This window comes from Strongylocentrotus purpuratus, unplaced genomic scaffold (assembly GCF_000002235.5).
Source record: "Strongylocentrotus purpuratus isolate Spur 01 unplaced genomic scaffold, Spur_5.0 spur5_scaffold_11, whole genome shotgun sequence".
NCBI classification, from domain to species: Eukaryota; Metazoa; Echinodermata; class Echinoidea; order Camarodonta; family Strongylocentrotidae; genus Strongylocentrotus; species Strongylocentrotus purpuratus.
Genome location: NW_022145596.1, coordinates 16711162 through 16728837, shown reverse-complemented (window position 1 = coordinate 16728837; position 17676 = coordinate 16711162). Strand labels below are relative to the sequence as shown.

At 35.4% G+C, this 17676-nt stretch overlaps 2 protein-coding genes, 1 long non-coding RNA gene and 1 other non-coding gene across 5 annotated transcripts in view; 2 read left to right on the top strand and 2 right to left on the bottom strand.

The window, feature by feature from the left end:
• Nucleotides 1-2853, top strand: part of LOC100889790 (sodium- and chloride-dependent glycine transporter 1) — a 60333-nt gene extending 57480 nt beyond the window's left edge. For both annotated transcript variants that reach the window (XM_011670127.2, XM_011670131.2), the window contains exons 15-16: nt 1129-1311; nt 2079-2853. In XM_011670127.2, coding sequence (XP_011668429.2) covers nt 1129-1311; nt 2079-2459 — 564 coding nt within the window. In that variant the 3' untranslated portion in view covers nt 2460-2853. The remainder of the gene's footprint in view (nt 1-1128; nt 1312-2078) is intronic.
• A 2964-nt stretch (nt 2854-5817) lies between these two features.
• On the bottom strand, nt 5818-7830 carry LOC105440224. The gene is made up of 2 exons (XR_971566.2): nt 7595-7830; nt 5818-7033 (listed from the first exon to the last, which is right to left on the bottom strand). It is a non-coding gene; the product is annotated as an uncharacterized LOC105440224 (long non-coding RNA).
• Nucleotides 7831-7885: 55 nt separating this feature from the next.
• On the bottom strand, nt 7886-16436 carry LOC593612 (N(4)-(Beta-N-acetylglucosaminyl)-L-asparaginase). Its single transcript, XM_030980824.1, has 10 exons — nt 16297-16436; nt 14423-14528; nt 13824-13871; nt 13088-13200; nt 12445-12505; nt 11896-11947; nt 11424-11623; nt 10789-10896; nt 10031-10164; nt 7886-8452 (listed from the first exon to the last, which is right to left on the bottom strand). Exons 1-10 carry the CDS (start codon nt 16412-16414, stop codon nt 8340-8342), a joined length of 1053 nt encoding a protein of 350 aa, XP_030836684.1. The 5' UTR covers nt 16415-16436; the 3' UTR covers nt 7886-8339.
• A 282-nt stretch (nt 16437-16718) lies between these two features.
• On the top strand, nt 16719-16790 carry TRNAE-UUC. Its single transcript has one exon. It is a non-coding gene; the product is annotated as a tRNA-Glu (tRNA).
• The last annotated feature ends 886 nt before the right edge of the window (nt 16791-17676 follow it).

Genomic DNA, 17676 nt, shown 5'->3' with positions numbered 1-17676 from the left:
GAGACAAATGCGAGTTCAATGTCAAGAAACTCACCTTCATTGGTGACTTGATCAGTGATCAAGGAGTTCAACCTGATCGGAAGAAGGTGTCTGCTATCTTGAACATTGAGAGACGAACATGTCGGAAAGATGTCCAAAGGTTCTTGGGTATGAGCAATTACCAAGGGAAGTTTATCCCAGATCTGTCTAACAAGTCAGCAGGGTTGAGACATCTTCTTGACGAAAAGAATGTGTGGACATAGGATCATGCACAAGAGGATGCGTGGAATCAGGTGAAACAAGCTCTGATACAAGAGCCAGTCCTACATTTTGATGACTACAAAGATGTCTGACTGCACAGTGCCTCAATAAAGCTATACCACTTATTAGTTCTACCAAGCTCTTTAACTGGTCTTCTATAAGAACATAATACTTATTATTCCCTCCCAGCTTCATAGAGTGGTACCATCGTGCGTAAGATGTATAAGTGGTGATACGGAGGTTCATATTATAGTTTTATCCAAGATACTCTCCAAGTACTTCTTCTGTGTCTATTTAGTGTTAAAATACAGCGTGAAATGATGGAACTTATTGCCTATATTTGTTGATATCAAAAGATGTGAATTTGTTTTTTTAATACTACCAGTATTTGATTCACAGTGGAGTAAAGGTTACATCATCAAAACCAAAATGTAGAAGGCTTTGGAAGACTCGTCTTAAAACGTTTGTTTTTAGAAAACAATTTCCATTATTATCTACATATTCCTGAAGTTTTCTGAATGTATCTCCTCTTCTCTATTCTTGTCTTTACTTCTCACCATTACAGTGCATAGGGACATGTTTGTGTTATGCTCTATAAAGTATGGCATAATATTATTATTATTATTATATATTTAAATTTGAATTTATTAACAACAACACATCACAATAATGACAGTACATATGAACAATCATACAATGCAAAGAATGATACTGATACATGTATACATAACATAAGAGTAATGTCGATTGAACAGTAATGGTTTTAAAATGATCTTTAGACATAGCTCTGCATACTTTTAAATGTACAAAAGATATATACGTAAATATGTGTATTACTAAAGGATTTTTGAACCATCAGTTTCGACCATTATTCTCATCCCCCTCCAGGTTGCATGGGTGTACAATCTGTACCTTGTCTTCAGCGTCATCGATCTGAACTTTGTGGACTACCAAGGGTGGCACATCGCCGTCGCCATCATCTTTGCTTTCGTTCCCCTCATCATCGGCTTCCTGTCGGGCGCCGTGATGGAGCTCTGCAAGTATGTGACGGTCTACAAATACTTCACTGAGGTAAGGAGAAGAATATTTGATGGGGTAGTTTGCTCGCACTGACCAGAGCCATCTATATACCAAGTTTGGCCAACTTGGTTTCACTGGGTCACAACATGGCGTATATTCTTTTGTTTTGTGGTTGCCTAACAAAGCAGTAGTTGACATATTGTATCAAACTTGAACCGGGTTGGCCAAACTCTGTGTATAGATGGCTCTGGCACTGACAAGATTTTTTTCTTTCTTGTTGATGTTAAAGTTAGTATATAATACCCCAGTGGCCTGGCATGAGGGCACTGTTCTTACTTGAGGAATGAAATGCAAACAAATAAAGGCTTTTGATGAAGGGGAGGGTGTAGGTATGAGGCCATACATGTAGCATTTCCCTTCCATTTTCCCTTCTCCTTTTTCTTTCTCTCTTCTATTTTTTTCTTTTTGTTTTCCTCCATTCACTCCCCACTGTCACCAAACTGTTTCATCTACAAAACAACAATCATTTATTGTGAAAAAACAGTTACAAAATGATCTCGGTTATTTTGCGTCAATTTTGAATAACTTGTTTTTGCATAATCAAAGTTTGAAATACCAGCACAACTTATTGTAGCTTGAAGTACAAAGAAATTGAGGTTGCTTGCATAAAGAGGGGTAATGTCTGTGGGCATCCTTTTTACCTATAAATCTTGCAGTGAGCCCTGTCTCACAGATAATGACAGCTTTATTAAATACAACCCACTTTTCATTGTTATGAGAAATTTGAAAGTAATGTTGTTTGCATGTTTTGTTCCCAGCTCTTTTGGCTTGCATCGATGCCTCTTCGTGAGTGGGGTCCTGCAGTGGAGGAGAACAGGACGGAACACGACTACCCCGTCGTCAAATCCCCTGGAGACGATCTCGTCGTTGCGGAAGGAAAATACCGCGAATACTCGCAAGAGAACGTCAACAACGCAAACGACAATGGCCTGCAGCAGGGCCATGGCTATAACGTATCCATGAACAATGAGGGCAGTAGTAATCCGCCGTCACCTCGCGACAAGCAGGACAATGTTTACCCGTCGAGTTGCGACACGTTGGACAGGGACCAAGATCCAGCGGTGAATTCAAATGCGACGTTACCGGCCGGCACACCGTTGCTTGGACTCAGCTTGTGCTCACACGAGACCACATTGTAGCTCAAGCTCTCCGAGAGACTTTAATGACATCATGCAAGAAAAGAGACTGCAATTGATGCCAAAAGCACGAGAAAGGGAATTATTTTTCTCATGAAACAGACATCTGTTCCTCTTTACCACTTCTTTCTATTTATGTTTTGCTAGACATCATTTTTATTAAGAATGTAAATAAACTTTTTCATCTCTTTTTTATTTTGTGGATAGTAATACGTTTATATTATTTGTATCAGTGCATATATTTTCTTGAAGAAAGAGTTTTTTTTTTTCTTTTCATAATCAGTAGATCAGATTGGATTTTTGTTGTTCTGTTTATCACTTCATTTTTATGTAATAGGTCGAAATAGAAACCGAAATGGCTGAAAAATTTAGGCAAAACTCTAAATCTTGTTATGTGATATATTCCATTGCAATTTCTGGAATGCGCTTTATAAGAAACCAGGTACATACATTTTGAAAAAAATTTAGATAATATTTTCCCTTCTAATGTGATATATTTATCAAGATATTCAGGCTGTGTATCATTCCTGAATAGCATTCACCTATTCTTTAATTTTCTGGACTTGAAATGTTATATCTTTCTATAGTTTTCATCATATGTAAGTAAATATTCCAGTGCAGTTAATGATATTAGAAGTTTAGAACCGGTTTGAGTAATGAGATAATCATTATTTAAAGTTGCACTGTATATACAAGTCTGCAAAATGTTTGTACTTGGATTGTCTGAATGTATGGCTTGAGAAATTGCAATATTATTTTAGTTAGACATTCACAGATAGGCACTCTATACATATATCACTTTGATCAAGCAAATGGACTTAGTAAATAGCAGCAATGGCTTAATATATTTAACCTAAATGCATTCACACCTCAATGAAATCTTCTTAATGATGATTTATGAATTCTAGAATTGCATGACAATTTATCCAATATCAAATGACAATGGAATGATATTCTATTTATGCCTCCTATTTCCAATCAAATGTTTACTGATTAAATCTCAAAAATAATTCTTTTAGTAGTTTTGACGAGATAATGAATATTAGATAGTGTATTTGATGGTTTTGAAAAAAAAGTAATGTCTAGTAGTTAATTCGTTCAAGAAGAACATGTTTTATTTTGTATATACACCATAAAATATGTATATACACTTGTACACAATATGAGAAATGTACAGTTTTATAGTAGTGTTAGTATTGTATAGAACATTTGAAAGATAACATGTGTACATCATGCTTCGTTTGGTGTCAATATTGATAAACTAGTTTTTGCCAATTTGCCCACTTGTCCGAATCAGAGAAAAAAGCCTAAAAGAACCAAATAATTTTGCGACCAAGTAATACAACAAACATGAGTAACAGAGTATTTTTAATTTCCAAACAGAAGGGGAGAACTTAAGCGTGGTGTCGACACAAGAGGTTGGTTTTAATTTGTAAAGTCCCTTTGCTTGTGGTTGGATGTTAATAATTTTCCAGATACTGATGTTTGGTTTTAATGTGATCCATAACCCTCTTTCTGTAATGTACTTCTGGTTTAAACTCATTGTCAAAATGTTAGAAGTATTTGATGATTGTTTTCTGAAGACCAAACAGGGTGCTTTTTTATATTAATTAGAAGTCCAGTGTCATGGGCTGACACTAGTTTGATTTTAACACGCACCTTACAGACTGATGTTTGTGTGATCGTAACACTGATCTAGAGAGTTAGATGATAGAAACTCTTTTTTTTTGTATTGTGGTTTTGAAATAAGTTTAAGGGCTTCCTGGCTTGTAACTCTGAATAATAACAATATAATCAGTGATAATAATCATTTGAATACAGGTTTACTGACATGAGTCCCAAAGCACTGTATGCAGTTTTAGCATTTGTTTGGTGCACCTTAAAGCTTTTCAAGGCATTTTATTTTTTAAGTCAACTAAGTTCTGCCATGTTCCCTTGATAACTTTGCTTTCCTATGGTGCAGGATATAGAGGTTGTTAGTCTTTGTATTGTGCCACCTTCTTGCCCTGTTTTTTGTTTTACATGTTAACCTTTAACCTTTGACATTTAACCTATGACATTTTAACTTCTTCCGTAAATGAGCTTGTACTTTGGACAGGTATGAACTCAATGGAAATCTGTGTGTAATTGTAATAATGCAGACTTCAGTAGATGATACCTCTATATTGAATATTCTTTGGTAGAAAAAATCTAGAGCGTAACTTTATCTAAAATAAAGCAATAAAATAAACTTTAGAGTGATTGCAGAAGTGCACTTCAAGTCGAAAGATAAGAATGATTAATAAATATTCACTGTAGTAGTAGCAGTAGTTACAACACAAGGGAATTATGATGATGAAACCCGCTTGTAATTACGATTGCTTTCATTAATCAAGTCGATGTTGATCTTAAGTTTCCATTGTTGCCGTTAGTAAACACTATTACTGATGCAAATGCGGCTAGGAATACAAGAAAAATGCATTAGATTAGATCATGTACAGGTCCGAACTTTCTACAATTTTGTAATGTCTAGTGCATTTTGTATGATTAGTGTAACCAGTTGAATGGCGTGACTCTTCAAAATTAGCCTGCAACAAAAAGCAAATAGATGTTTCGTCTTCCTAAATGTAATGTTAATTTAACATTTTAATAGTTTTCGCTTCCATAACATGCTTTGTGTGAGGGGTTAACAATTCTTGCCCACCATCTGTTGTTGTTTTACTTGTGATTCTCTCATGACTAGACAGTAGGTATGTTGCCAATTTAATAATTTGGATTAATTCAACCAGAATTCCATTTATCTATTATAAAATATCCTGCATTTTCTAAGCGATATTTTGTACAAAATGAACCCAAATGTTGTACGTTTTTTTCAATTATCCATTTGTAGTTAGATGTAAAAGTAGAATTCATTGAATATGTAATTGATTAATCTTTCAAAATTGGCAGATCTATCTAACCTTTCATACACAGCTTTTGTACACAAGAAACAACCTCTATTTTTCTTATTGGTGATGTTCTTGAATGACGTGGAATGACTGTAAGTCAGTAATAAATACTGCATGTATTTGCTTATAAACATGTGTGAAGTTTTCTAGTTTTTATTTTTAGACAAGTTTTTGCCTTAGCATATTGTTAACAATCTGAAAGAAAGGGGGGAGAGAGAGAGAGAGAGAGAGAAACAGACAGACATAGTGAGAGAGAGACATAGGGAGAAAGACACACAATAACGAAAAAGACTATGATGGACTCAGAGAGGAAGAAAAGGAAGATTGTATTAAGGTGGACATACTGTATGTGTGAGAAAAAGAAAGACAGAGTGTGTTTATGGAGGAAAGATAAAAACAGAACTTGGAAGGAAAGAAAAAGGAACATAAAGAGAAAGAGTTCATAATAAATTTATTGAACTGAAAATCATATCAAGCACATAAAACAATAACGATAAAGACACAAACAATAAGGAACTTCTCTTTTTCTGTTTATAAAATTATGACCATATTTACTGATCTTTCCTTCATTTCATTCCACAATATAAACCTCATGTTTTACATGATAACATGTACAAAAGTAATAATATAAATACACAGTAGCTTAAAGATCACATTCTGTACACATTGGTAAATGTTCAGATTTTTAATCTGATACATGTAGTTTTATGTACCGAAAAGACCCTGTGCAATAATGCATGCCATTTCGCAAACAAGAAACATGGATGAAAGCCAATTAAATAATTAAGGACAGCCTTTCACCTGTTTTCGTTTCATGATTAAGAGTTACTAATAGCATGAATGCCCATCTTGATGCCAATGGGTCAAGGGTCAGGTATTATTACAGACATCATTAAAAAAAAACCTCTGGAGGATATACTTCATCATCATCTCTTATATAATACTGTCCACCAAGAGCCATCAGTGTGGTGAAGTTATTTCAGTTTCAAATACATTCCTTAACCGTACTATCACACTTCTGAAGTGCTTCTTTCAATTTGTAATATACATGCCTCTCTTATTAACGTTTTAAGAAACTGTGATTTATCTGAAACTAAACAGTTATCAAAATACATTTCCTTTTCATCATTGTCCCCTTCTGAAGATCGCACCATGAGAACTTATCTTGTGTATCCAAAGTCATGATACTCATGGTGCAATACTATACAATCAACAGATAACATACATTAATATTCCCTTTAAATATTCAATTATTGCATTATCTCAGAATGTACATTACATATACAAGTACATTACATATCATTGGTGATGATTGCTGACAACCAAGTTGACAATTGTGTATCACTAATAAGATTTTGTGTTCATGCGACAGATCTGTAATCACTTGTAAAAACTTGGTAACTCATGGTATCAATTTCCAAAATTCATGAGCTTGTTTTAAACATCAAGAAGAAAGACAAGTTTTAGTCCAAAACATTAGGTAAAGTATCATAATTTTGGACGTAAACCTGGCCATTACACTGAAAGTGATTTAGAACCTATATTTCAGATTGGTGTAGCGTATAACTAACGAATCAGACCGACAGCACATCGATAAAACAGCGAAGAATCAAGCTTTGTAGTGATACCGTTAACAAAAGGCGGTTCAACCTGAAATTTAATCAGAATTAAACAATTATAAATAATAGGCGTCTTATATATAAATGATATTCAAGTAACACAACTAACACGGTCTGTACAATAGACTATCCCCATAACACTACACTCATTTTACGTACGATGTAACTGCACATGTAATGCATCATACAAAGTTACTGTGCGTACGTATCACTTTCATAACAAATTTTATACATCAAATTATCTGAAAACTATGAATGGTATAAAACCAATACCCCACTCAAACTGACGGCTAATTATTAATTATCAACATCATGTGTTCAAATTATACTCAAAACATTGGGCTTGCATGTCTGGAAAACTAAATTATCAATTGCATGTCAGAAAGATGACATTCCCAAAATAGAGAATCATGTAGGGCTAAATTACTACGCCTCCACTCGGCAGACCAAAAATTGAACTAAAAAACCATCACTTCTGACATCATACCTTGATCGTCAAGCAAAACAGAAACTGTCCTTTCAAAACAGAGATTACTATTGTAGGGATTTGAGGTATGAACTCCAAACAATAAAGATAATAACATAAGCTCACCAGATTAAAACTCCTTTTGGCGAACACCAGCGATGAAAAGTTTACAATGTGTGATGATATCCAAATAGATTAAAGCTGTATGACAAAATCCTCTTGATGATAAGTGAAGCTGAATAAAGCTAATGTAGTGGAGATGTTGTAGTATAAAGATGCATGTAACTAGCAGAAGATATCTTGCTTCCAACTCAAGTCCTACTAAAGCTACGGTCACAAAGGTTCTTACGTACGATGCGTTCTCCCTGTTTTTCCATTGTCTTCCCGAATTTCCATTGTCTGAAAATCGTTCGTACGGCGTTCGTAGCAGTTCGTAATGGCATTTGTGACCGAGCTTAAGATGAATGCACAAGGAAAAAAAATCTACTAAATTGTGCCGTGACCTTTCTCCAGACTGTCTCTTGATTGGCCAGCTGTTGCCATGACACCAAAACATCTACTAGGGTACAGTAGTGGAGATATTGGAGCAACGGGTGAGCTTGCCTGATTTATATTCTATTGAGTCACAATGTTGAATAGGCTGACCAGCAGTGAACAAAAGTGATGATATCAAACGAAATGCTGGTCTGTTGATTATGCTTACGGTATATGAAAAGCAATTGATGGTTGTGTAGTAAAATCAGCTGACAATTGTAAACAAACTGTGATGAAGTGGAAATATTTAAATTGATGATAAAATCTGCTACAGATGATGCTGATGATGATCGTCAAGCGAAACAGAAACTGTCCTTTCAGAACAGAGATTAGTATCTTACAAGTGGTTATTAGAGGCTGATGAGCAAGGAACCTCTAGGACTTGTACTGAAGACATGGACGGATTCCTCACTGAATAATGAAAAGATGAAAAACCGTGACAAGCTGCACCTACAACCACAAAAAGAAAAGAAACATCAACATTGGTTACAAGAAAAGTATGCAATAATTGGCAGTAACTTTCTAAATAATGTACATAATGTTTCAATGTAATATCTTGTTTAACATGTTTTTCATTCATTTTACATGTCATACAGTCCTGTACATTCTCCTTAAAAACAAGTAACCTGGACTTATATGATATTGTATATCCCTTTGTTTTATGGACAAATAAATGTGATATTGAATAAATTTATAAAAAGATGAATGAAATGAAATCATAATTTGTTTCTTTCAAATCCTCAATCACAACTTTTCCCTATCTCCTTGTTTTTCAATATTACAGGTAATTTCTTTAATTTCTTACTTCTTTGCTTGAACAAAAGGCTAATTCGAACTGACCCATAATTTTTTTTAAATTAAGATTCACATAATTATAAATCAATGACGATTGACAGAGTGATAAAAATATCAATTTTCCACAAACTCCCTTATCAGAGTGATGAGCATAGATTTCACTTTCAGGTGTTTTCATGGCAGGCAGGGAGGTTCTACATAAATTACAAGGTTGGTCAGGCATTAAACAGCTGTGGCTTTGTGCGCCAGGTACTTTGTTATTGTCACGGTAGAGTGCTTTTGAATACATTGCTAGGTTGGGTAGATTAGCAAGCAAGCTTGGGCAAGGCATGGTATGACAGGGCAGCCATTCTTGTATGAATGTGTTTTAGCTACAAGGTGAGTGCAAGGTTTCACTGGGCAGTGCTAACCACATGGCAATGCTGAGATGCCAGAGCAGACAGCCTCTTGTCCCGGCACAAGTAGAATCTCTCCAAATTGATTGTAAGTGATATTTTGATTGTTTTTTTAAAGCTATTTGTATGTCAAATGAATGTATTAGTGTCCTGTGAGGAAATTTCAGCATTATCGTGAAATAGGAAACCACCATCCGTGTACTAAGGTGCATGCACAGAATTTGAAGAATATAGCGTACTCCTAGTGGGCGCCTTTTTACGCTAATCAATATTATCGTAAAGTAAGTATCACATTGGTAACGTAAAAACTGCTATTTTTCGGCAGAATCAAAATCACAACTTGTGTGAGAGGTCAGCATTTTTAAAATGTAAATCGCATGTTAGCTCATTATCATCAGGTAAACTTGGAAGGTAAGCAAATTGATATCACTCCTGTATCAATTGTTCATATTTTTGGAGTTAAATTCTTGACCGATTTCATTGTGCTTTGTACAAGTTGACAGAAGAGTCCACTAGAGCAATCTGAATCCAGTTTCAAGGTTTGTTGGGTGCAGGAACGGATGATTACAAACATATTTTATGCTTTTTTTTGTTTTGTTTAAGGCTAGGCGATATCAATATCATATTTCATATTATCATCTATGCAAGCAGATGAACGAGTGGTATCCAAACCACAATATATATAAGTAGAGTTAGAGACATTTGCTCTATTTTTTCCAAACAATAAACACAAAATATTATTATTATTAATAATATAACGAAAATTTCTTTGGTAGGTTAGGAAGTCAACATCTTATTATACAACAGGATATTAAACCAACTCTAGAAGACAACCTACCATATTGCCCATCGATGGTGGCGGCTATAAGAGCACCACTAAAGTCTGGGTGATATTTGATGATTCTCTGAAGGGCTGACTGACACGCCTTGTCAGGTGACATCCCATTCCTTAGATTCTCTACAACCTGATAGCTAGGGATACAACAAGAGGAGTACATGAGAGATTTTCGTTGAACTTCACTTGCATGTTTTCTTTTTAAGGTCACAAATGAAATTATCATTCATAGAATTGAACCTGATACTTTATATCAAAATTAATGTCATTGTAAATGTATCTACATGAGGAAACTTTGTATTCATTTGTTGAAGCTGGCATAACTAGACACAAAAGTTTAAATAAGTTTAAATAGAGTTATGATTGATCCAAATCAATCGTAAGTTTGCAGTCTCCTATCTCGTATGTACATACTTGTGATTGATTTCAATCGCAAATAAGTTACGATTGATATTAACTCTTTATAAGACGGGGCCCTGAATGACTACATGTAGTTTATGATTTATGCAATTTCTTAGGAGAACTATTACATTGACGTTATTCAAATCTGTTAAATACAAAATAAATTCCCACTCTACAGAATAAGTTTGTAAGCTGCTTCACAAAAGCACTACAAACATTCTGAATTTGTCTTTGGTTTTATATCTATTACTCACATTAATTTGATTTCATGGATGTTCTATTCTATTCCGAAAGAGATTGAATGATCAAGGAAAGCAATTTTATTGATTGACTTGCAGTTGTATCCATCTTCTGCTTACCTTGGTAAAAACCGCATCATCACGTCCCCATCACCAGTTCCTGCTGCCCCGCCCACATCTCGATCTACATAGGCACCTGACCCAGTGATAGGGGAATCCCCTACTCTCCTATGAAAAGAAAAAGCAACAATAAAGAAAACTCTTACCAAAATAAAACAAAACAACCTAACAAACAAAAAACAAGACAACAACAAAGAATTTCATCTGCAAAGGACATAAATATTTTCCATAAGATATCTCTTTAGAGTTTTCAGGGTCTCATGCAGTTTCAAAAAATTGCATTTATGACCCAATATTTTTGTAACGGGTATTTGTCAACAGATTATACAGTAAAGATCAATTTTAATACTGCAAAGTATGCTGAGTTATACTGAGATTTTTTTTCTGATTAACTTAATGCAGTAAAATACTTTGAGCTTACTTCTCTTTAAAAAATTGTGCTGCATACATACTGATTCATTACACACTTGAAATTGGACCCATTCAATATAAGTTATGAAGAAAACAAATTAAAAGTACAGTCACGACATCTGCTTTGCTTAATAGCATTACAATGATAATTTTGTATGGTATGCAAAACTAATACTTTTACTTTACTAGCACACACAGCATAAGTTTGAAAGCACTTTACCTACCCTGGTACTTTGTGATTGGCGCCATTCGTGGATGTACCCCCAGCGATACGTCCATTGGAGTCGATTACAATCATTCCGATTGTGTCATGATTATTCTTGTTGATATCACTGTTATAGCGCTCTCTAGTTGATGTCTTCAGAGCATTGGCGTTCACCGGAGTGTATGGGCCGCATGACCCTGAAGGGTCGGGAGAGACATTCTAAGGAAAAGGAAAAGACCAAACAACATAATAATTGAGAAAGAGCTCAAAAGTGCAGTAACACCTGGTGCTGCTTCACTTTTATTTTGTATAGATTTATACTGGTAGGGTCAGGCTTGCCATTTTAGATTTACTTGCCTTTCTGTCATGTAATGTCATCTTTCTCCACTTCCATCCCACTACCTTGTATGTTCCAAAAATTTCTCATGTTACATAGATCTACTTTATGTAATTTTTTAATTGCAGAACATCTATTAAAACAAGCAACTCACCTGTCTGTAGTTTGGTTGGCAATTTGCTTTTTGCCATTCCTCCCATATTGATCTGTAAAAAGGAAGTTAGAAAACATACTATTAATAGATTCTTAACACCCCCCCCCCCCCCAACAAAAACACACATACTCTTGTAGTCACAGGATTATTTGTATTAGAGAGATTCAAAAGGTCAAATTTCTGTTGAACCTCGATTCATATTTTTTTCTTATTTCCTAATTTCAATGTTTTTTCTTTACATTGCACATTGCATATTTGATGTTCCTTTCACGTAGTTGTTTGTTGTTTTCCATAAATTGCAAAATGACAATAAAATGCTCATAAAATATTGTCATTTTATAAAGTATTATATATAAAATTAAGATTCCAAAGATTCAAGTTTTTGTTTTTCTTTGGTCCTCCGCTTTTATAGTTTATTTCCTGTGAATAAGGTATTTCTAAACAGTGAAGTAATCTTGTGACATACGTTACAATCAATGAATTATTCTTTTAGCTAAAAAAAATAAGTAAGCTTTAAGCAGGAAAAAGGAAGAAGTTTCCATTACATACCTTGATCTGTTGGTTGTTAGGTTTTCTTGCTGAAATCCCATCTCAATTGCAAATTTGGTGGCTGTAAAACAAGAAAATTAGTAAATCATTACACTAAAGACCTATTAAAAGTCGAAGAGTTTCAGAATAATTCTTCCAAACATACTGAACCTCACATCTGGGACTCATTTCACAAAGCCTTCTTTCAATGACAAATGACAAATATCAGCGACAAATCTGCTAATAACCAATCACAGAAGCAAGGATTTCAGTAGCTTATAACAAAAACTGTCATTTGTCACTGATGACAAGTTGACAAGGAAGACTTCCCCTTTAAGCAAAAAAAAAACACATCTGAAAGCAAATGCATATACCACACATGTCTATGGGGGCGTTTTAAATTGTGTTTTTATACATTTTTAAAAAAAAAGCAATTTTTAACACTTTTTTTAATGCACCAACCAAAATCGTGCCAACCCTGCCTATTTTTAAGCAAATAAAGATAAAGGCCTATTTTTTAAGCAAATACAGATAAAGGCCTATTTTTAAGCAAATACAGATAAAGGCCTATTTTTAAGCAAATACAGATACCGGTAAAGGCCTTGCAAAAGGACATTAGTGCATTCTTAAAGCTACATCATTTGTTGAACACAATTCTAAATACCTGATTCGCCCACAAGTAGAGTCTCTGTTGTGTACATCATGACTGCCCTTGCTACCGAGATGGCGCTCTTAATACGACGAAGTCCACCCACAGAACCAACTGTATGCGTATCCCTTTATTGTAGTATGAACGGTGTAATAAAAATTAATGCTAATGATTATAACGAATGGTTGATAGTCATTTCTAAAGAGCTTTTCACCTGTCTCTAATTTATTAAAAATTGTTTATCTGCAAAAATAGAAGTTCAGATTGAAAGGTCAAAATAGTGAAAAACATTTTGTTTAAATGACAAACATAAAAACAACTTTGTATCGATACAAAGTCTCTTACAAAGCTTTGTCACTATTTTTCAAATAGCCTGGGGTAACACTGGCGTAGGGGGTTCTTCCGTTCAAAATAGTAATGTGTTGAATGTAAGTATACTCAAAGCAATATTTAGAAAGATAGAGACTAATCTACAAATTTTAAGATTCTATTTTTTAAAAGTTAATTTGGGAGGGGGGGAGACTCTAAAAAGCCTATTAGTTGTAGAAGCATGGGTATCTATATTACTGCAATAAATCACACAATTCTGACCCCCCCCCCCCCCCCCCAAAAAAAAAAAAAAAAAAAAAAAAAATCCAGATGCAAAAAATATATAACGGTATATTATGTAAACATATATCTGGAAATAATATTTTCAGTCATCCAAATTTATGTAACAGAGAAAAATACTAAAATAAGTTTTATTTCTCACCCATCCATAATCATTGCATCCAGGGTAGTTTCTCCAAACTCATCAGGGCTAGGAAGAAGAAAAAAATGAAGGAAAAAAATGAAAAAAAATAGAGCATCAGTAGCATAAATCAATGAATTTACTCCTGACACATCACACATGAGATAGTTTAGCTGTTTCCAAACAAGTATGAAAATGATAAAGACCAATTGAAAGATACTGGCATAAGATAAATTAAAAAGCAAAAATAGCACTCACATGAAAGTGACAATTATCTCTGTTTAGATCAGAGTTCAGAGTAGAGGCACTTTAACTTTGGAACACCGGAAGACAACGGTAAATTAATGAGAGAAAACTTGAGAAATCTGACATTCTTAGACACATGTATATGTGGGTAGCATACACTCCATGAAAACAGAAAAATACATTAAGCGAATAACAGGGAAAGATCATTCCAAAATAAAATGAAACTTTAATTTTATTTTATTATGTCATCACCACTCCAAAATACCTATTTAGAGGGTTTCCCTGAAAAAATGTACATTTTACCCACAGTAACAATTATTACCACAAGAAAGACAACCTCATGACAAAAAGTTAAAAACCTATGGAGTATTTACCTTCCACCATACCCCACAGTGCCGTCACATTGCTGTACCTCACATACTGTACAGCCTTCCTCCACAGCATCTAGTGTAGATTGACCTCCATTGATTACACTCCAAGCTTTAGAAAGAAAAAAAAAGGTAGTGAGAGACCGTGGGTAAAATTATTCTTTATTCTGATTTTCCTATTTGACAATAATGAGCACTTGACAAGCGCAAGGTACATGTACGATGATATGCGGTCTGTACTATAGTATACTGGAAGAAGAAGATCACTATCACTATCATGATATCATCAGTATCAGTATCACTCCAGTATCAAGTTTTCAATTTTTTTGTTCAATTCTTGACCGATAACAAAGTACTTTGTACAAGAAGAAAGAAAAAAATGGTAGCAAACACTGTCTTTGTGTAGGGCCTGCCAGGCCAGGCCTAGGGGGTATAGACTAGGGTATGTGTCACTGTTTAAGCTAGGTAATATAAATATCATATTTCATTTTATCAGATCGAGGAGCGTGATGTACGTTGTGCAGGCAAATAAAAATTGTGCGGCTCTAGCCGCGCGGCAGAGTAAAGCTGCTACAGCTAGGTACTAAAAAACCCTTGGCCTAGACCAAAAGAGTGTAAATCTTGTTGCATATCTCATTCATCGCGGTCCGACCAAACCGAACCATTTGTTCCGTACAGTCCCCATAGGACGAACTTCAGTCTCTATGATCGGAGGTCTAGTGGAGCCAGACGTAGTCTCAGTGGAACAACCGACGACTAGAGAGACTGAAGCTTTTGGTCTAGATCTAGATCTACATTAAGAAAATCGGGGGAGAAAATGTCGGGTCTCGGGAGCCAAAATTACAAAAAGATGTTCCGAATTGGCTCGGTGCGAGACCTCTGGATTACGTTGCGCACACCATACACTGACTTCTACATGCCTAAAAACTCGCCACAAAGACAGCTCGCCCCTGGACAACTCGACACAATACCCTAGATATCTCGCCACAATACCCTGGACAACTCGACCTTGGCAAGTTGTCCAGGGTATTGTGGCGAGATGTCCAGGGTATTGTGTCGAGTTGTTCAGGGGCGAGTTGTCTTTGTGGCGAGTTGTCTGGAATTCGGTGAAACCATACGTGACGCGATCTACAGCTCTTGCGCAATATCTGACGGGTAGTTGTCTTATCTCGCAGACGTTTTCATTTATTGCTTTATCGCAGGTTTAATATACCTAGGCCTCTTATTCAGGCACGTAGCCAGAGTTTGATGTTTGGGGGGGGGGGCACATACATGTAATCGATAGAGGTAAAAAAATTGAATATTATATTTTGGAATTATATAGTAATGCTCCGTAACCCCTGTCGGCTTAGTTATGTATTTAATACCAAACTCTAAAAACGCTCGTACGCAATAGCTTACGGCTGAGCTGTGTTCACAACCGATCGCATCCATATCAACGAATTTCAATCCGGGCGTAGAGGTCGAGACCAGTCTTTAAAAAAAAACGTCTTAGAATCCGAAAATGGCGCACGTTAGCTGAAGACGATTGGGCTATAACTTAGCCCGCTCAGATGTCTGGAACCAAGGAAATTTTCACCAACGAAACTTGTAACTTGTAAGTTCCATTGTGATGGGTTATATTATATCTCTGATCTCATGTAATTAATTGTAAGTGCTTTTAACAGCATCGTACTGTAGTCTTTTAGAAAAGTTGCGTTAATATACTGGTGCCAGTGTTGTGTGTTATACTACACAGCCAGGATAGTGATGCTCCTATGTGTGAGCTGAGCCGGTAGCCGCGCCGAGACGCCTGCCCTCGATGCGCCGCGGCGGCCGCGTTCGTTGGTGCCTTCCCAAAACTAAAACAGAAACAAAATTATGGTTAACTCAGTACTCACCCTTTTCTGTTGCATTTGTGAACGGCCATGTGTTTATTACAAGTGGTAACACACATTCCACATAAAATGGACCGTTGATTAGAAGGAAAAGAAGGGTTGCCGAAAGAATAACATTCATTTTGCGTTAATTCACTCGAGTTTGTGTGTGATTTCGAACGTAAGATAATCACCTGACCGATCACATGCTGAAATAGAAGTCACGTGATCTAGTCTCGATTGAATCTCCCAAGACAAGTCAAAGATCATGTTATTTCTTGATAAAGTATATCTATTAATTATTTTGAGAAATAATAAGCCAAGCTGATTAAATTTTAAAGGAATGGAATGCTCATTATCGGATACTGTGAAATGTTTGCCTTTCTATAGTCCAAATAGAATTTGTAAACTATAATAATTATAATTTTCCTCTTCTGATAGGTAAATCCCGTGTGGTCTAGTGGTTAGGATTCGTGGTTTTCACCCACGCGGCCCGGGTTCGATTCCCGGCACGGGAGAGCTGAAATTTTTTTCTTTTTTTTTCTCAATGTAAGTAGTGTTATTGTTAGATTGTGCTAAAATACCCATCAGGATTGTCTTTCCTCTTTATAAAATGTAGTCTTTCGCACTACAACCTCACAAATCTTCAAAAAATGGACCATGTAAAGATTATCACAACGTCCCTATAGAAAATAAGGGTATAATAATATTATACAGTGTTACCAATGTCTCAAAATTGCCTATTTTAGCTTTGTTGTTTCCATTTGTAGATTTCCCCCCTTTTTTTTGTTCCCCCACACCCCTTTGAAAGAGGCTCCGCCCCCACTTATGTTAACATTTTTTTTTCTTCACAATAAACATATTAAAGATAGTCAAAACATCACTGTGTGAGTGGATCCGGAGCCCACAGTTGGATTGGTATGATTAAAAATCATTAAAAATTCCATAACTATGTCACAACTGCTTCAATAGGGGAAGGGCGTGTCCGATTTCTTCTCCCTGATCAGTTCCGTCTTATACCTCAAGAAATTTATGCAAGTTCGAACTCCCAACGTTTCGAGGGACACATTAACTTCATTTTTATCTTACTCAATAAGATCTGAAATGAAAATACAAATAGGAAAGACTGAATAAAGATTTTATCACAAATTAATAAAGCGATGTACAATTTCAACGTTCTATATTATTTAAATTCAATAGACCATTTTCGTAATTAAATCAAATATCATGCATAAATCTTAATGAAGTGCAGTGTTACAAATTATTTCATTCACCTCTCATATTTGCTACAAATAGGCTCATTGTATTTCAATAGTCAGAATGCGAATTGCATACAATATAACCTGTCCTACCTAAAACAGCACGGAAAGTATATGCAAAAGCATTCAGACTATAATTGAAACA

Bases quoted from the DNA above. Each gene is read 5' to 3' on its own strand.
- LOC593612 (XM_030980824.1), bottom strand. From the start codon at position 16,414: ATGAATGTTATTCTTTCGGCAACCCTTCTTTTCCTTCTAATCAACGGT. The intron at 11,948-12,444 runs GTATGTAATGGA...TCCTTTTTACAG, and splicing joins CTAACAACCAACAGATCAAG to ATCAATATGGGAGGAATGGC. The intron at 8,453-10,030 runs GTAGGTTGTCTT...TTGTGGTTGTAG, and splicing joins CACCATCGATGGGCAATATG to GTGCAGCTTGTCACGGTTTT.